Source organism: Mauremys reevesii, linkage group 4, assembly GCF_016161935.1.
Source record: "Mauremys reevesii isolate NIE-2019 linkage group 4, ASM1616193v1, whole genome shotgun sequence".
Classification (NCBI taxonomy): Eukaryota; Metazoa; Chordata; order Testudines; family Geoemydidae; genus Mauremys; species Mauremys reevesii.
In genome coordinates this window covers 107,474,185-107,494,519 of record NC_052626.1, presented here as the reverse complement: position 1 = coordinate 107,494,519, position 20,335 = coordinate 107,474,185, and the positions used below count along the sequence as shown (strand labels likewise).

The following is a 20,335-nucleotide window of genomic DNA, read 5'->3' as shown; positions in this document are numbered from 1 at the left end:
TTTTCCCTCAAAGGGGATTTAATACAGGGCGGTTGCTTCTTCATGAAGCTGCTATTGGAATATTTTTTTTTAATTAAATGAACATGTTTCCTGTGGGATCTTAAATGAAAAATCCCTTATGTCCAGTATTTGTAATGGACTCCTGACTTCTTGTGCTCTTAATTCCATTAATTGCACTTGAGTCTATGACCCACAGCTCCCGTATAATGACTGTAGTGTGACACTGGATTGGGGACTGACCCAAAGCCCATGGTAGGCAATAAGAAGACTCCCAGTGACTTCAGTAGGCTTTGGATCAGGCCCTTAACCCTTCCATCTTCCATTCCAACTGGATCATCTCAAAATACAAACATCCATCTTTAAATGACCGTGGAGATACAATGGTGGTGGGCAGCAGTACAAACCCTAAGAGAGAATGGGCTGAAGCTATTGCCCAGGACCTGGCTGAAAGCACAGTGGCAAAGTGCCAGAGCAGGGGCCATCTCTGTGATGGTGAAAGGAGGAAGCACCCAGTGGCAGAGGGGCGAGAAAGAACATGGTTTTCATATTAACTGATAACATTCAGCGCATCAATTAAGGAGTGAAGCTCGTCCCTCACATTCTCCAGAGAGTGGTGGATTTTCTGCGAGTTGTCCAGGAGCTCAATGCTGTGGGTGTATGGATCGTATTTCACTGAGAAGGGTCGCTTGATGCGAGCAGCATAGCTTCTGTAGGGAGAGGGTAAAAGCAAATGTAATGAGTAGAAAGGGGTTGTGAATGGGTTGAAAATAATGGGGGAGGGGCGCGTATGCTGCCATGAAATATCTTCAGAACGCACTCTCTGCTTTCAATCACTTTCCATTTTAACATTTTATCAACTTCAAAAAAAAATCTGCGCTTTTCCCAACATCAAGTTTATCCCCGATGACAGTGCCAGAGATGTAGTCTTGATATATCCCTAGTGTATTTCCATGTATTGGAGGGATGAATTTGTTCCTGCACATTTCACTGGGCTAAGATAACTCTGAAAATAAGGGTTAAAATGTTGCCATAAGTCAAATGTGAAAGTGAATTTCATCTGGGAGGATGTTTGTGTAAATGACAAAACACCATCCATTTTGGCATTGGGCAAAGTGACTAACATCCACACCCTCAAAGTTATCTAACCAATTATTTTAATGGGAATTAGGTGTTTAAATACTTTTCAGGCATTAGGGTGTTTGGAGACTGAGGGTTTGTGTACATGGGGAAGTTATGCTCATAGAAGGCAGCATGTGAATTTAATCTGCTATACGTGTACCAGCATAACCCCTTGTGTGGACACTCTTATTCCAGAATAAGAGGGTCTTTTTCCAGTCTAACTTAGGTCACTTTGGAAGCAGTTTAAACTAAATCAGAAAAAAAAAACACAATTCTTATTGCAGAATAAGAGTGTCCTCATGACAAGATATACCTGTATAACTATAGTGATTTAGCTATAGCTGTGTAATTAGACCAGTATAATGTCTCATGTAGAGAAGCCCTAAGTAAAACTTTCAAAAGCACCTTAGTAACTTTGGAACCAAAGTCCCACTGATTTTAATTGGGGCATAGGCTCCGTAGGTACTTTTGAAAGTCTTGCCATAGTTTATAGTCTCTGCTCAGGAGTGGAATGGTAGCGAGTGCTGCAGGTCAGGAGAGAGGTACATCTGGAGAGCTGGGAACCAAGAGTGGACCATGGGGGAAGAGAGGCTTTGTTCTCAGAGCTCTCTGGGCAAAGGGGAAGTTTACACGGCTTCTCTGTACAGTTTCCTGACTCAAGTCAGTACTTCACTCCCAATTAGTAACCCTGCACCTGACTCAGCATTAACCCATTGACTTCAGTTGTAGGTGTAAACACTCAGCACCTCTCAAAAATCAGGACCATAGCTGTCAACCTTCTAAAACCCAAAATGTGGGATAAAGATCACAGGATAAGTTAAAAAACCAAAGGCCAAGATTGTCAGAACTGGGTGTCTGACATTAGGTTCATATGACAATATTAAGCACCTAAATAAGTGACATGATTTTCCACTACTGAATGAATATGGACTTAGGATCCTGACACTAGACGTCCATAATTGAAAACCAAAAAAAGTTTACAAAGATGGGGGAACAAGTTTGTTCTACTAAAGAGAGTATTTTTGATGAACCCCAGTTACATGAGTCATTATTTCTGATGGTAATAATTGATACTAGTAAACAGGTAACAGCAGGTTCACGTGGATAGAGGTGGACAGGGGAATGACTGACTGGGATGATGATCACCCAAAGCATAAGAGAACTAGGATAACCAAAAGTGTTATACAAGATCCTGCACATTTCACCTTGCTGCCAATATTTGACAGATCTGTAATACCTGGTTCACCTGCATCCTTTACTGATAGTCTTTATAGTATCAAGTAACGTTTGTCTTTCCTTAGGTTCTGGCACCCTCTTGTGGTCTTTAAAATGCCATCCACTTACAGTTAAAATAGGGAAATGTACTATCTTCCAGACCTGGTTGAAAATTTTTCTACAAATCCATATTTTCCAACAAGAAATATCTGCCTGAATCAGAACAGTGACTTGAATCTGGGTGTCTCACCCTCCCAGTGACTATCATAATCACTAGGCTATTGGTTACACTGGTGTGGATGGGTCAGTCGGTCTCTCTTGTTTTTTTTTCACAAAAACATTTTTTCCCAAAAAAGTTCTAGTTTTGTTCCAATGTGGAACACAACCATATGTCGAAATTTTTCATGAAATGGAATTCTTGTTTTCTGGACAGATGTATTACCTTCCTTTCTCTCCTAACTATGCCTCTATTGATCACTAAAACAACAAGGAGTCCGGTGGCACCTTAAAGACTAACAGATTTATTTGGGCATAAGCTTTCATGGGTAAAAAAACCTCACATCTTCAGATGCATGGAGTGAAGAAGTGGGTTTTTTACCCATGAAAGCTTATGCCCAAATAAATCTGTTAGTCTTTAAGGTGCCACCGGACTCCTTGTTGTTTTTGTGGATACAGACTAACACAGCTACCCCCCCTGATAATGTCTATTGATCACTGTTTTTCATTATTACTCCGATTAGAATGAATTGCTCTTTGAATGGTGGCTCAAGAGATAAAAGAAGCTCTGACAGAGCACTGAAAGAGTTAACATTGTGACAATGGTAGTCTTATTGGAACTGCAGTGGTCTGCTGCAAATTGGGATGGGGAGAATCCTGGGGGAAAGCATTAATCATTAGAAATGTGGGCACTTTGAGGATCTATATCTCAGATGACATCCTGAGGTCCCTTCCAACCCTGATATTCTATATCTATATCTATCTATATCTTGCTTCTCTTGGTGCATAGGAACACAACATCCCCTCTGTAGGTAGCTTCATGGATAACTAAATAAGTGCCAGATTGTAAGCTCCTGGGGGCAAGGACTATCTTTTTGTTCAGCACCTACCACAATAGGGTCCTACTCCATAACTGGTCGGATCCCCAACCACCCATGAGTCTGGTCTCTGCCATACTCTGCAATAACGGCATGGCTGGCAGATGTGCCATATCACCACTAAGGCTACGTCTATACTACCCGCCCGGGTCGGCGGGTAGCGTTCGACTTCTCGGAGTTCGATATATCGCGTCTCATCTAGACGCGATATATCGAACTCCGAACGCGCTCCCGTCGACTCCGGAACTCCACCACCACGAACGGCGGTGGCGGAGTCGACGGGGGAGTCGCGGATTTCGATCCCGCGGCGTCTGGACGGGTGAGTAGTTCGAACTAAGGTAGTTCGAGTTCAGCTACGCTATTCGCGTAGCTGAACTTGCGTACCTTAGTTCGACCCCCCCCCCAGTGTAGACCAGGCCTTAGTGTGAAGCTGGGGCTCCACTCTGTGACCCTTCTGATAGGAGTCCAGTAGTAGAGATAGAAGTATCCATTCCTTTAGCTCATTCAGTCTGCCCTCCAGCTCACTGCCATTGACAGGTCTAATGCCTATGAACGATTAAGGGTTGGATGGATGGGCACGGTGGCCTAGTGCTTAGAGCAGAGGTTTACGAGTGAGAATTCCTGGGGGTTGATCTTGGCCCTGCTGTGTGAGCTTTGCAGAGTTGCTTTAACCTCATTGTGCCCTAGTTTCCCTACCTAAAGCTGAGGTTAATATGCTTACCTGCCTGTAGGGCCTTGTGAGGCCTAATTAATTATGGTTTCTAATGTGCTTTGAGGTCATAAATGGGGACTTTCAACTGAAGTGCCGTATATATTCGTTCATAAGCTGATGGGTTTTTTTTAGTAAAAAAGGGAAGCATCAGAGAAGGGGGTCGGTTTATGAATGGGTATAAAGAGGGAGATGTGGGACACAGCCCCTCCCCCCCAACAGAGGGGGCAAGGAGAGGCAGTACAGCCGGCAGAGCCAGCAAGGAAGAGGTGGGGCCAGAGTCTCTCCGCTTCTGGCCACACTGCTCTTCCCCCAGCCTCCAAAGCAGCTCCAGCTCCGGGGCCAGAGGCGGCTCCAGGCCTCAGCACGCCAAGCGCGTGCTTGGGGCGGCATGCCATGGGGGTGCTCTGCTGGTCGCCGGGAGGGCGGCAGGCAGGCTGCCCTCAGCGGCATGTCTGCGGAGGGTCCACTGGTCCCGCGGCTTCGGTGGAGCCGCGGGACCAGCGGACCCTCCGCAGGCACGCCTGTGGGAGGTCCACCAAAGCCGTGGGACGAGCGGACCCTCCGCAGGCACGCCTGCGGGAGGTCCACTAGAGCCGCGGGACCGGCGACCGGCAGAGTGCCCCCCCGCGGCATGCCACCGTGCTTGGGGTGGCGAAATGTCTAGAGTCGCCCCTGTCCGGGGCTGGCAGGCTGCGGCCATGCCACTCGGCCCAGCCCACCAGAGCAGGCTGTGGCCACGCCATCCAACCCACCAGAACATGCTGCGGTCGCACCGCCCAGCCTGCTGGAGCAGCCCCAGCCAGGCCAGAGACATCCTCTCCTGGCCAGCCCCATCTAAGGTGGGAAGGGATGGGATGGGGAGAGCGTGCGGGTCCTGGGCTGGGATGGGATCATGTGGGGGTGGTCACAGGGGTTACTCCCCTGACCCCCAGCTTCTCCCCCTCCCCCCACAAATTTCCCCACCAGTTGCTGCCCCAGCCCATCAGGGTAAGCAGCTGGCGGGCTGAGACACTTTGTTTACTTAGGTTTACCTCCGTGCCTGCAGACGCTCGAGGTAAACAAACCATCTCGGCCTTCCAGCAGCTTATCCTGATGGCCTGGGAGCCAAAGTTTGCCAGCCCCTGAATTATAGGGTCGGCTTATGAATGGGTCATAAAAATTTTCCATTTTTAGTTATCCATCTTGGGGCGGGGGTTGGCTTATAAACGAACCAGCTTATGATTGAGTATATACAGTACCAAGTATTGTTTTGAATGATGCAAGGAGGAAGACAGGCCATGATATAATTAACTATATGTATTTGCCCTGGTAGCATTTCCATTCCGGATCCTACCTGAGTTTGTCTTTGGCATCATTGAAGCTTTCGGATACAAAATACACTGGCTGGTAGTTCTGATCCTGGTAGGGCTGAACAGCAGCAGCATCTGGGTCAAAGTTCCGGACCTCCGGCTCGTCCGACAAGGAGTGCTGAGGAAGGTACGAACAAAAGCCAATGCTTAAAGGAGGGGAAGGAAGTTTGCGTGCATGAGAGAGAGAAATGCAGAAAGTGGATTTGCTAAAGGAACTGCAGGTGTGCAGAGGGAAAAGGGGCCCATTGCCGCAATGTGTATGAGCAGAGACGGACAAGGTAGGTTGAGACTTACTATTAGCTCCCCATAGGAGGAGAGGAGCCCAGCTCCATAAGCTTTGATTATTCCATTCTGTTTGCAGAGCCCAAACTCCACTGTAAACCAATAGAGCTGTGAAGGGAAGAGAAAAACAAGCAAGGAGTCACTCTTCCTCCTCTTCATTTTCCTTTCACCTCCCCGCAGACCATTCAGATCAGAGAACAGCCTTCCCGGGGCTGCTAGATGGGCTTGAAAGGAACCAGAGAGGTCACTGGCCACAAACCCAGATCAGATCACTCATATGCTTTGGAACAACTTTCATCTCTGTAGCCTGTCTGCCTATACTGTGCCCATCACTGTCATATCTGACTTGCATTGACTAATTGAGATATACTCAAGAATAAATCCCTCCTTCATAGCTGGTGATGAGCTGGCTCTTTCCTCCCTTTCCCCTTTGGAAGATCTGGGGACATGGTGCCACCCTGTCTAGTTCCACTGCTGGAGGGAGTGAGACAGACAGCAAGTTAGTAGTCTTATTGGAGTCCCCAATAGCATGGGGCTTGAAGCAATTGCTTGTGTTGCAGGTGCTCAGGGCCAGCTAGTCCCAATGTGGTTCACGAATCTCTCTGGATAATGTACTAAATAATCTGGTTATATCACTGAGTATTCAGCATCAACAAAATACCTTTGTGAATGGGCCTTGAAGCTGAACTTGGTTAGGCAGACTCAAAGGAAAGGGATATAACTTAATCCAGCTCCAAAGATTCCTTTCAATGCTATGCAGTGAATCCCACATCTTTGACAGCATGATGCCAGATGATACAGAACTGTAAGTGCCATTGTCCATGAAACTTAATGTGTGGCCGTGTCAGCTCTGCTCGACCTTAGTCTTTTGTAATTGACCTCTATCCCTGTGAGTGAGGTAGACTGTGTTCCCAGCATGCACTTCAACAGACACTGCAGCGCCCCATGGCTAGGCCCCATGTTTCATTGGTGGTATGTGATGCTCTGGAGAAGGCCACCTAAGAAGGGAACCAGAACTCTGTGTTCTCCACTCACATGCGCCAGTGGTGTAATGCAGCATGCTGTGTGGGAAACAAGCCTGGTGACACATCTGCTGATTGGATGGAGAGAACGTGAGGGGAGAGACAATGAAGACATTTGGAGACAGGACATTAGTGACTGATCTTAATGCCTCTACTGAACCTGTATGTATGTAACTCAGGAAAAATTGCCCCATTTCCTAACTAAACCACATCCTCCTGAATCATCCCAGCCACTAATACCCAAGGAGGAGAAGGAGCTCACCAGTTCTGCTAGGGTAACAGGGACCCCTACAGAGTAAAGGAAAACTTACCGTTGCAAGTTTCTCAATCTCTTCCTCAGTGGCTCCCAACGATGCCAGTCCAATATCCTAGGAAGAGAAGGAAGAAGGTTAACGCGTAAACACCCAGAGCCATTTCAGTCCAGTCAGTTTTGCTAATGGGTTTGGCTTCTAGCCTGCTCAGATGTCACTCATTTTATGGACTTCTCACACCACCCCCTAGTTAGCAGCTCAGAAACCAGCAGCAAGGTGGCACAACACTAATTCTGAGCTTAGTGTGTAGCAGCTGCTTCGGTATCATTTCCTTTAGCACCTCATGCTACGGAGGCTGAGAGCGCAGGGGGAAGAAGGATGATCTTGTAGTTAAATCACCAGGCTGGGATTCAGGAAATGTGGTTCTATTTCTTGGTTTGCCACAGACTCCTTGGGCAAGTCACTTAATCTTTTAGTCTTCAGTCCCCCATCTGTAAAAGAAGGGTAATACTTCCTTTCTCTCTCTCTGTCTTGTCCATTCAGTCTGTAAACAGACCTCACATTTAAGGCCCTTGATGGCCTATCTCCACCTCCCTATCATCTCTCATTCGGTATCAAGATGTCAATTTCTGCCTCCAACCAGCAAATGTCAGCCTTTGTCACTCATCTGTTACATTTTCGAACAAGGACCTTCATGCTTTTCTTCCAAGCTGACTCTCCTGCTCGGGAAGAGCTCCCCATAAACATCCATAAAGCTGCCTCATTATTTTTCTTGAAATCCCTCTTTAGAATTTTCCTTTTCCATGATTCCTACCAAAAACTTGAAAACAGTTTGGCTATTGGTGCACTGAGAACACAGTCTATCTTGCTGACCAATACGGTCTCTTGTTTCCTTGTACTCCCTCAGCTGTCTGTATCCTTCTGTTGTCATATTTAGACTGTAAGCTCTTTGGGGCAGGGACCCTCTTTTATTTTATGCTAGTTGATATGCAGACACAGCAGGGTCCTGGTCCATGACAATAGTCATGTCAATAGTAAAAATACAACTACTACTAATGATGTAGGTAGCCAGTCACCCATCAGAAATGAACAAAGAGTAAAAAGCACAACTCGAAGTAGAGAGGGCACAAGCAACCTGTGGGCTGAAATACAGTCACGCCATGTATTTGAGGAACAGTTACTAAGAATGACTATGTTCATAAAATGCAAAGTTTGATCTGTGGATCATTTGCGGGGAGGAACAAGGCCAAAATCCACTGGATAAATTGTTTGCTGTGCTTGATACTCTGTCCAGCTCTAGTCCATGATCCTATAGCATGCCCTACAATAACTCCTGCTAGGGCAGTGCTAGGAATACGCTCCCACACAGCTACTATTTCCATGCCATTCCCAACCATACTGCTGGGGAAAATTGGAAGTGAAGTAGCTCCCCTATAGCCAACATAACTACACATATCCCTAAGTAATCCCCCTGGTGGGATAAATTGGATTTGAGTTCTCACACCATTCCCTAAAATGGCTTCTGAGCATCAGGACCCATTGCTGGGCTTTCAGTGTAAGGAACAATCTGCCCTAATTACCTGGGAGAACTGTGCAAACGTCCTGTCGGCCAGCATTGGTACGTGCCCCAGAAGTTCGTGACAACAGTCCCTTCCATTGGAAAGAAAAGAGGAAGGATGGATTAGTCACTGCTAGAGGGTTGAATCCCATTTCCTGGTTATACACTGTGGCAGGAGCAGTGTGAGGACAGAGAGGATTCTGCATTGTACCCGGCAATACTCACGGCTCTGGGGAGTGCATGGGTGAGGATGCATGGCGGATGTACTGTGTGCACTGGAATACCCTGAAGGCCAAGCTGGATAGGAAGTCACGTGCAGACAGCAGGCCAGCCACAGGTCGGAGCTGGAACCCCGTTCTCTCTGAAATAATCCAAACAACTACTTATCTATAGGGCCCTACCAAATTCATGGCCGTGAAAAACATGTCACGGACTGTGAAATCTGGTCTCCCACTGTGAAATCTGATCTTTCTTGTGCTTTTACCCTATATTATACAGATTTCATGGGGGAGACCAGCATTTCTCAAACTGGGGGTCCCAACCCAAAAAGGAGTTGCGGGGGTGTCACAAGGTTATTTGAGGAGGGTTGTGGTATTGCCACCCTTCTGCACTGCCTTCAGAGCTGGGTGGCTGGAGAGCAGCAACTGTTGGCTGGGCACCCAGCTCTGAAGGCAGCAGTGCAGAAGTAAGGGTGGCAATACCATACCATGCCATCCTTACCTGTGCTGCTGCTGGTGGCAGCTCTGCCTTCAGAGCTGGGCTCCTGGTCAGCAGCCGCCACTCTCCAGCTGCCCAGCTATGAAGGCAGTGCCACCTCCTGCAGCAGTGCAGAAGTAAGGGTAGCAGTACCCCCCCATAACCTTGTGACCTCCCCGCCATACACACACACACACATACAATGCTCCTTTTTGGATCAGGACCCCTACAATTACAGTGCCATGAAATTTCAGATTTAAATAGCTGAAATCATGAAATTTACTATTTTTAAAATCCCACGACCGTGAAATGGACCATGAATTTGGTAGGGCCCTACTTATATAGTGAAAGTCCTTTGAGCCGAGTCTCAGGGTGGGATGTTCATTAGTCATGATAGTATTATCAGCACTTACAGCAAAAGCTATGGTACTGTAAGTGAATGTCTTCAGTTTTACCTTGGCAGACCTAGCATCTCTACTTGCAATAGGCAGCAAATTCCCTGCAAGTCAAGAGGACATGGTGACTGGGCAAATGCTGAAATTCACCACTACGTACAATGGGGTCCATACACAAATATTTCAGTGCTTGGGCTCTCCGTCCCAGCCCACACACCCTCCACAGTAGCCCCTACATTTCTTGAGTTGATTCTCACTCCTGTGTTCGGAATACACATTTCCACTCTAGACCGTCCCCCCGTCCCCTCCCAAATCCTTCTTTGCACTTCTGACCTGGAAGCCCATGTTTCAATGCACTGACTCCTGCCACCACCCTGAATTCTCAGACTGGGGCCCAGAATGCTCGCTGGCTCCCTCCCTTTCTCTAAAGTCACTCTCAGACTCCACAGAGGTGTACACACTCTTGCATGAGTCCCCCGCCCACTTCCCTCCTGGAGCCCGCTAGACCTCTCCCTTGATTGTACTACCCTACAAATCAGTTCATGCTGTCGGCCACCATAGCAAGCACTTCTTTACCCTAACCTCCAGTTCCCTCCTCTGCCTTGCAATGCACCCCAACCATTCCATGGAGTCACATGCCTCCATGCTGATACCCACGACCCTGTGATCCCACTCCTGGCCCTGGAATGTGCCCACACCCACCTTTCAGGAAGCGGGAGACATCCTCCAGTTGAGGAATGTTGTTCTCGCTGTAGCCGCAGAATCTCTCTAGCAGGTGAAAGGCCTCCAGGTGCTCTTTGCAGGCATGAGTCGGGTACAGACTCTTCAGTGTGGTGTAAACCTCCCTCCTTCAGAGTGACAGATGGGAGAGAGGGTGTGAATTCAGGATCTAGCCCTGCCGGCCTTTGTTGCTCCTCTCATCAGGACAGACAACACCCAGTAAGCATCCTGCTGGAGTTCCTCTCCCTGTTTTTGTTTTTAACCATTGATTTTCTATCTGTTTACACACCACATGCACTTGCACACTCTCCACCCAAATGCTTCTTGCTGATTGTGAGAGTGGAGAATTCAGAGGCCACCTTCACAAGGACAATTCCTGTATCTGGCGATAACTAACTCAAGGCCAAGGTGCATCAAGAGAGTTGATTCTAACTGGAAACAAAAATCCAGTCCCAGTGGCTTTATCTTTTAAAAAAGTCACAGTAGTGAGAGATAATTAAGAGAGACAGCAGATGGATAATCCCAAAATACACATCAGCAGCTCCCCTGATAAGTCATCTTCTCATTAGTGGTCCTACCCACCAAAGGTAAGTCTACACGGCAAACACGAAACCTGCAGGTGTGAGTCTCAGAGCCCAGATCTACAGAGTCAGGCTCATGAGGCTCATGCTGGGGCGCTAAAAGCAGCACTGTAGACGTCATGGCTTGGGCTGGAGCTCAGGCTCTGAAGCCCAACCCTGTCCCTAGGCTTGGAGGCTCGCTGCTGTGGGTTTTAAAACAGTTTAGACATACCCTAAGAGCCTCTGGAGACAATAAGAAGTGGAACTGTAATGGACTTTAGGTACAGCCCTTATAGGGTGACCAGACAGCAAGTGTAAAAAATCGAGATGGGGGTGGGGGTTAATAGGAGCCTATATAAGAAAAAGACCCAAAAATCGGGACTGTCCCTATAAAATCGGGACATCTGGTCACCCTAAGCCCTTAGAGAGGAGGAGCAGCAGAAACTGATTGATGGTACTAAAGGGTCTTGGATGTGCCTTAGACCTTCTTAGGTGACTGAGCAGTTAACAAGTAGAGTGGCAGTAGTGGGTCAGATTTCCTCACATGCTGCACCTCCTTCTCTGAGTTCTGAACATTAGCATCATCTGACGTTCTTGTTCTTTAGGGATGGGCCTCCTGGACCCTCCCACTTAGAATTCCCTTAGCTCCCAAAAAGAACGAGGAGTACTTGAGGCACCTTAGAAACTAAAATTTGTTAGTCTCTAAGGTGCCACAAGTACTCCTCGTTCTTTTTGCTGATACAGACTAACACGGCTGCTACTCTGAAAGTTAGCACCCAAGGAATCCCTTGCAGACAGTCAGAGCTCTTTACAGAGAGGCAATTAGGTAACATCGTGATATATTTTTTAAGACACTCCACCACAACCATTCTGTTCTCAACTTCCAGTACTGGCCCCAGTATAAACCCACTACTGTTTTCTGATTTCTCTATTTGCCCAAGGCACACTCCTCCACAGCTGGTCAATGGGACAATATTTTTTATCTCTTTCATGGTTCCTAATTCAGCAGGACGGAGTCAGAAAGGATTTTGCATTAAATCAACACTCACCATGTAGCTATCTCATCTGCCCTGTACTCCACCCTAGGGATTGGCTCCCCGCTGCAAGGCAAACATGGGATTAGGGACGATAGGAGATGGGGAAACACAATAACAACATGCTATACACTCTGGGGCCCCAACCTTAAGAAAGGACCCCCACCCTTTAAGAAAAGAGCACTAAGTTTACGATGCACAATATCTGCGCAGTATAATATGGACTAGACAACTTTAAACTTAACACATGGCTAGCGTATGGGGCACAGGATTAGCACAGGTCTAGTAGGAAACATATGGGCCATAAGTAGAGTTCGGCCAAATTTTTTGATCAAAACTTCTTTGGCCAAAAATGCAGTTTCAGCGACACCAAAACTTTTAGTGAATTTCTGTCAAGAATGCTCAGTTGTTTGGGTCAAAATGAAAGCTAAAAATATTCTAGAAAAATGGAAACTTTGTTTCAAAGGTTCCTTTCATTTTATTTATAATTTTTTGTAATATATTTAAAATGCTCAAAATCAAAGCAAAAGGTTTTATGGTGTGCCCAACAAAACAACGTTTTACAAATATTTTGATTCACTGAACCTGTCAAAAAAACCCTTCCTTTTTGTCCCCAGAAATTATTTTTTTCTTCAATTTTTCAGACTAGCCAGGGAAAACTGAAAACACTATTAGTTGCCCTGCTCTGGTCATGAGGCTAATTAGAGACACAGCTAGTATATGAGGATAGGGCTAGCATGGGTCTAACTGGAGACATGGGGCTTAGAACTGAACATAGGGTTAGGAGGGCTTTAAACTAGCAGCTACTGGGGTGAGTGCTAAAGAATCAAACCCTGCACATATGCTCAAAACATGTAACTGAGACTCAACGTAGCTTGAAGGTAAAGAATCAGGGCATCAAGGGCCGTAAGGAGCAGAAATTCTTCTATTGCCTGTACACCAATACTAGAAAGCTGGGAAATAAACAGGAGGAATTAGAAATGCTCATTTTATCGAAAAAAATTGATGACTGGTGTTACTGAAACCTGGTGGGAGGAGTCACATGACCAGACTGTTAAAATCACTGGATAGCCTATATTTCCTTGATAGGGTACATGTCTACACTTTGAGCTAGGGGTGTGATTCCCAGCTTGTATACACATACTCCCACTAGCTCGATGAGAGCTAGAGTATAAATACTATTGTAGCTGTGGTAACATGGACAATGGCAGCACGGCTAAGCTGTGCTGAGTACATGCCCACAGGCCTCAGGTGGGTTTGATCTTGGCACAGCTAGGCTGTGCCTCCACTGTCACTGCCCATGCTCCCACAGCTACATTGCTATTTATACTCATGCTAACGCTCATCAAGCTAGTGTATGTGAGCTGGGAATCACAACCCTAGCTCATAGGGTAGGCTTAGTAAGAAGGGAAGGGAGTGACACACTACATTAAAGATACTATTGCCTACTTTAGAGTTACTGACAATTCAGAAGGACAGGAACAATGTACTAAGTGATAAATCACAAGAATTATATAGATAAACACAGACACACACACACTTGGTGCTTTAATAAAGACAATTCCCCAAAGCTGACTGTTGAGTAAAACTGAGTGGGAGGGGAGGAAAAATTTAAATATCAAAATATGAGTGATCATTAGCATATGTTTAAGAATGCTTTATTCAATGCCCCCAGCAAACCCACAATTCCACAAGAAATTATATATATATATATAAAAGAAAAGTAGTCACATTTATTCATATATATATATATATATATATATATATATATATATATATATATATATATATATATATGTGACTATTTTTTCTTTTATATATATACACACACACACGGACAATGGAAAAGTTGACAGCAATGAATACAAATGGACAGTTACGAAATGCAGATGATTGATAAGGGAAGTTCAAGGTATCAATGAAAAAATGTACAGCCAGTAGAGGTAAAGATTTCCTTCTTATTGTCCTTAAATATACTAAAACAAACAAAATCCTAACGTTGGGATAGACCTGGTAATATATAAGGATGATAAAACTGTCAGTTATGATGTAGAAAAGGCAGAAATATTCCATAAATAATTTTGCTCTGTATTTGGAAAGAAGCAAGATGATGCATTCATGCCTTACAGTGATAATGAAATACTTTTATTCCATCAGTAACCAGGGAGGATGTTAAACAGCAAATATTAAGGTTAAATGGTTAACCAATGGATCTAAAAGTAATTGTGAATGGAGAATCATCATCATCTTGTTAAGGAAAGTGGGATCTCCAAGGTATCTGTTCTTTGCCCCATGGTATTCAATATCTTTGTCAATGATTTGGAAGAAAATACAAAATTATTGCTGATAAAATTTGTAGATGACATAAAAATTGAAGGAGTGATAAAAAATAATGATGTGGTCAAGTCAGTTCTAAAGACCAATCTGGATTGCTTGGTAATGAGCTCGAAGTGCAATACTATAACTAAGTGGGTGGGGTGAGGTGAGGTGAGGTGGGGTGGAGAAGGGAATGCATTCCTTGGATGCATAAGCAGAGGAATATTAAGTAGGGACAGGGAAGTGGTATTACATCTGTATCCAGCATTAGTGAGACCATTACTGGAATACTGTGTCTAATCCTGGTATCCATACTTCAGAAACAATGTTGAAAAATTGGAAAAGGTTTTAAAAAGAACTACAAGAGTGATTTGAGGTCTGGAAAACATACCTTATAATGAACTAATTAAGAAGCTCAGTCTCTTTATCTTACCCAAGAGAAAGTTTAGAGGTGACCTGTTTGCAGTTTACAAGTACCTTTATGGGAAAGGGAGTTCTGATAGTAGATGGTTCTTTAATCTAGCAGAAAAAGGTATAACAAGATCCAGTGGTTGAAAGATTATTTCTAGATTGAATTTGTCTAGCTTTAAACACACATTTTTAACAGTGAGAGTCATTAACCATTGGATCAATTTACCTAGGAATGGGGTGTTTTCTCCATTACTTGAAGTCTTTAAATCAAGACTGGATATCTTTCTAAAAGAGATGCTCTAGCTCGGACTGAAGTTATGGGCTTGATGCAGAAATTACTGCATAAAGTTCTATGGCCTGTATTATGCAGCAAGTCTGTTCTGGCTTTAACATCTATGAATTAATGAACATGCAGATTTTTACACATGAGAAGAAGCTGAAATGAATGCAGAGAGCAGAGGACCTAAGAAAAGAAATTGGAAAGGGAGAATGGAAGGGCAAAATAATGGACAGAGAAGAAGATAAGCTGATAGAAGACAGGTTTATGGAAGTAACATAATAAATTCCCAGCAGGTGGCACTGTGCTATGAAATTGCTCCTGCACATATGTTTGGAAAGTGTCTTACTGCTTATAGTGGAAGGCAATTTCTGCTATCATTTTCCTTCGCTGCCGGTATGCTTGGTCAGAGAATCCCTGTGACAAAAGGGAACAGAAAACAAGAGTTTAAGTTAATTAACATTTCATACAGGAAAGTTCTCTCATTTCCCACGCTACCGCATACACGCTTATATATAGGCCCTATAGTGGTGGAGATATACACACTCACGTATTAGCAGTGAGCAACTGCCCCTCGTTACAACAGAGGCCCCTCCTTTCATACCCATAGGTAACTCCTTTCCCCATCTCAAAGTGAGAGCTTTGTATTCTCCTTCTAGGTGGAGGAATTGGGCCCTGCCCCAATCCAATGTATGTCCTATCTATTCATTTTCTGAGAAGCCAGGTCCTTCAAGCCAAACACAAGACATCTCTACTCCGTCTCTGGGAAGCCAATTCTGAAACAGAACCAGTTAAAATTTGGGCTAGATTGCCATGAAAATTTCCTCAGAAGTGAGATCTTTTGGACTGAGGAATAATCTCCTTAGGAATGTAGTAGAAGCCCCATCTCTTGATCAAACTAGACTAGACAAAGCACCGAGGAATGCAGTATCCTGCAGGAACTAAACCTGTGCTGGCTACAGGGAGATAGGCAAGGTTGGATTACAAGTAGAGCTAGGCCAGAAATGGTTTTCTCATCCTAGGAAAATGTTTGACATTTTAAAAAGCTTTCCTTTCCCAATTTGGATGAAAAGTCAGAATCTCAAAAATATTCCCACAGAAGTTTTAGTTCGAGTCTATCAAAACAGTTCCTTTTGATTTTGATCTTTTTGTATTTTAACATTTTTTTAAACAAAAACGGACCCTTTCCTGAAAACAGTTATGGTTTTGCAGAATCAACATTTTCTGATAGAAAAACATTTTGTCAAAAAATTCCCAACCAGTTCCAATCACCGGTGCTTTCCATTTCTCTGTTTCTGTTGGAAGACATGTGGCTGGAAAGTGAGGATACATCTGTATGCACCAACTCACCGGGTGATCCAAATCCAAGTCTGGGTCAAACTTGGTGACCAAGTGGTGACACTTGTCCAGTTCAGAGATTTTTCTTGGAAACCAGTAAACTGTAAAGAGAAATAAGACCATAGAAATGAACATTGAGCTAAGTATATCTCATGCCAAGTGGAGGAGATAAGGTCATAGCACACACATGACCTGATGTGGCACATGCATAAACACATGACCATGTCCATTCCAAATTATTTAATTGCATATGACACCACTGTGCTTCAATGGCTATGCTCCATGAGTGCCCATGATCCCTTCTTATGGTACACCTATCCCACAGCCAGACATAATAAAGTGACCTCCATCACATGAGCAAACATGACTTTCCTTTCAACCTCCCAGCACAATGATATTTTCTGATACTAGGAAACCACTAGGGAAAAAAACCTGGCTTTCACTCATAGCAGCTTCACCCTCCCAAGGGTAAAATAATACATGGTCACTATAAGACACCTAGGATCCTGCATGACCCCCCCACCCCTCCCCGCCACACACCTCTGACTGCTTCTGTTGATGAAGCTCAGGTATATCAAGGATTAGGTGGTAAGGGAACAAATCCATTTTACCAGCCTTCCCAGGTTTGTGTGTACATATGGAACCATCATTCAATGACTTGGACCAGGCTATTCACCTGCATCGCTAGCTCAGAGAGAGATGATGCAGCACTGATCAGCTAACACTGAAGGGATGGAATTACAAGGAATGCAGGAAGATAATAATGGCCCCAGATTAGCAGTGTGATACCCAGACCCCAGGCACATGATCTTCTGACACCAGGTATAGTAAGGAAAGCCTCCATGACTGATCATCATCCCCATCTTCAGCTCTCCTTTCTCTTTGTATCTGTTGGGCACATTTAGCCAGAGTTGTTCCCTATCTACCCCAAATATAAAGTCTGAGACAATATCATGTTTAAATCACTAGCCAATTTTTGGAGCGCTGGCATCTCACCAGGAAAAAATTAAAGCTCTTACTGACTTTTCCTGATGAACTTCCAGGGCTACCTTACCCTTACCACCCCCTAATAGCTGCTCCAGGAATCAAAGCTGGGAGGAAGAGAGAAATCCTCTGATCTTAGTGATGTATCAAAGTAGAATTATTGCTCAACTAGAAAGGATTCATTTTACTAATCCTTAGAGACACGCAATTGGTCACTAGTGTCTCACTGGTGTAGAAAGAGCACCCTTCAACCACGCGTGGGGTTACTGACACATGGGTAGAAAGGTCAGAAATATAAAATAGACAACTAGCTAGAATAAGCAGGGTGGAAGCTGTACTGTACTAGGTATTAGGCATTACATTTCTAATCCTGTTGCTATTTGGACCTGAAAGAAGGAATCCGACATCTCTTGAAAAGGGAGAAGGTGAGAGAAAAGATGGGATCTGAGGAGCTTGCTGGGAGGAATATTCTAGTCTAGTCTAGTCTATTCAGATCCCTGGCATGAGAGTGCTGAAATCCCCATGCCACAGTTTCTAAAGTTCAATCTTCATGTTAGACTTGGAAGAAGAAAAAAAAACAGCTACAAGTTCCTTACACTTGTCTTCCTTGGTGCTTCTCACATCTTCTGACACCCTTCTGATGGAGCTCATGAGAGTGCTGACATCGGAGCTATGGACTTCACACCGTACAAAATATTCCAGCTCAGTGGTCCCTGCCCGAGGCTTCCTGCTGGGCCTTGTCTCCAGGTGGTGAATTTTAGCTTCAAATGTCTTTAGAGGGTGGAAGAGGGGAAAGATATAATATAAAAATACAGGCTCTGATAACACTGCATTGCAAACTTTCAAACAGGGTGAAATTAAAGTGGAGAAAGTCCAGAAACACAAACTCTTTCCAGGATGCCTGCAGGGTAGGAGCATGGGTATTTCTGATCCTGAGCTAGGAACTCCTGAAATCAGAACAGGACACTTTCCTGTTAATTCCGTCCCTTTCGTATACTGTAACGTGAGTAGGTTGAAATTCTATGACTGAAACATTTTCCCATTACAAAATGCCATTAAATCTTAATGGACATTTTCTGCAAGATTAAACCACATTTTGTAATGTCAAAAATTTTGCGCAAGAAAATGTGAACCATGGTGACATATTTTTCAATTCTCCAATTGGGAAAATGAAAATGAGAAAAATTATTTTGAAACAAAATGTCTCATTTTGAAATGGTGATTTGAAACAAATTTTGTTTCAATTTAAAATGTCAAAAATTAGCATTTCCTATTTGAAATTTTCAGAATTTTTTAAACTAACTTTTTCTCTATTTTGGCTTTTCACTCTGACACAGGTAAAAAGTAATTTCTAAATGGAGGCATTTCCTGTACATGGACTATTGCCCTCCTCAAACTGTTCTAATTGTTATCAAAGTGATGAGGCATCAATGTCAGTCAAGAGGCACAAGCTTTCAGCTCAGAGTGTGCAAACAAATAGCTGCAATTTGTTGTAGTTGCAGAACCTTATTACTTATGTTGAACAGCTGCAGTACACATAAGGAAGTGACATTCCACCAATACCTCTCTTAATATCTCTCAAATGCCTATTATGGGTGTGGATTTCAGCCACTATTACCCCAAAGGAAGCAAAACAGGAAGTGAGGAGGTAGCTTTACCAGGCAGTGTCAGTCCTATGCACTGGCCAAGGTGCTGAAATAAAGACAGTGAAGAAACTGTCAATGCTATACATCATTTATGAATCATCTTTTCTCTCTGAAGGAGCTACAGGGTCAAACACACTGAGTCGCTCTCTCTTTCCAACACACAGGCAGTTTTTCATGCATTACACCCATCTCCTCTGAATTCCTTAAGGATCTCATACCACAGCTACTGTATCTCAGTCAAGGAAATTCCTTTACAGATTCTTGTCAAAAAAGCTATCAACATCTCTAAAAAGTAATATTAAGAACCACCACCTTGGTCCTTTCTCACCACCCATACGAGCCAGCAGGTCTACATGCTACTTCCACTGTCTTCCCATCCCCTCTTAGCCAGGAAGCAATATTCTCACTCTAATCTCCAGCATGTTAACAAGTTGTGATACTGCTTGGCCATTGGGCTGGCTCACAGAGCATTGTGACTGGTTTAGCTTCCCTTCCAATACCTTGACTCCCGATACATGGTAGATCTAATAAGTAACTTCCTTCAGTTCCATTTTGAATTAATTACTAGACACTTATGAAATCATAAATACCTGGAAAGGTTCCTCCTTTGTCTCCTGGTATCTTTATTATCCAACAAAGGGAAGGCAGCAGCATCATGAGAGATCAGCCAGTGTTCATGCTGCCATTGGAACATCTTGCTTCTTGAGAAGAATTGGAACTTGGCCTCATGCCCTACCCTACAATCTCAGTGACAGAGCTAGGTGTGCTGCTGGGAACATCTTGCGGTGTATTGGAGAATCCCAAAGCACCCACTACGAGATTCCCAACAACAGGTATAAACTGGCATAACTTCATTGAAGCTAAATGGAACTAAGATGAGTTACACTAGGTGTGGATCATTCTAATTCTTTTATTAAACATGAAAGAGAGACCCCAAAAGTCAGACATCTTAACAGAGTTTAACTAGCTTATGAATTAGTCTGTTTCTCACTAGCAGCACTCAAGTGGCCCATTTTCTCTGCTGTCTCCAGACTAACTGAATGCAGGTGCAAGCTATAATTTTAACTCAAGCTATCACATTTTTTTGCTTATTCCCCAGCATTTGGCTATAGGAAAACAGGCTTCATTTTAGAACATGTGCTGAAATGATTGATTCAGATGGAATAAAGGAGCCCAAAGAGTTAAAGGTGTTAACATGACCCTGGAACTCTCCAACATTAAACAGTTTTCAACAGTTTGGTATTTATTAAAGTTACAGAAAAGAAAGAGAAAGAGGTAAACCATCAGAAATTTTAAGTATTAAGTAAGGCTTTTATTCTAACATCCATTGTTCCCTTTCCCTTTAGAAGTAATGAG

The 20,335-nt window shown here is 44.1% G+C and overlaps 1 protein-coding gene across 2 annotated transcripts in view; it reads right to left on the bottom strand.

Moving 5' to 3' along the window:
- Positions 1-389: 389 nt before the first annotated feature.
- The window catches only part of TH (tyrosine hydroxylase), a 31,456-nt gene continuing 11,510 nt past the window's right edge, over positions 390-20,335 (bottom strand). For both annotated transcript variants that reach the window (XM_039537199.1, XM_039537201.1), the window contains exons 3-13: positions 17,930-18,104; positions 16,362-16,450; positions 15,361-15,428; positions 12,023-12,073; positions 10,396-10,541; positions 8,828-8,963; positions 8,625-8,694; positions 7,105-7,161; positions 5,784-5,879; positions 5,474-5,607; positions 390-707 (exon numbers count right to left, since the gene is read on the bottom strand). In XM_039537199.1, coding sequence (XP_039393133.1) covers positions 548-707; positions 5,474-5,607; positions 5,784-5,879; positions 7,105-7,161; positions 8,625-8,694; positions 8,828-8,963; positions 10,396-10,541; positions 12,023-12,073; positions 15,361-15,428; positions 16,362-16,450; positions 17,930-18,104 — 1,182 coding nt within the window. In that variant the 3' untranslated portion in view covers positions 390-547. The remainder of the gene's footprint in view (positions 708-5,473; positions 5,608-5,783; positions 5,880-7,104; positions 7,162-8,624; positions 8,695-8,827; positions 8,964-10,395; positions 10,542-12,022; positions 12,074-15,360; positions 15,429-16,361; positions 16,451-17,929; positions 18,105-20,335) is intronic.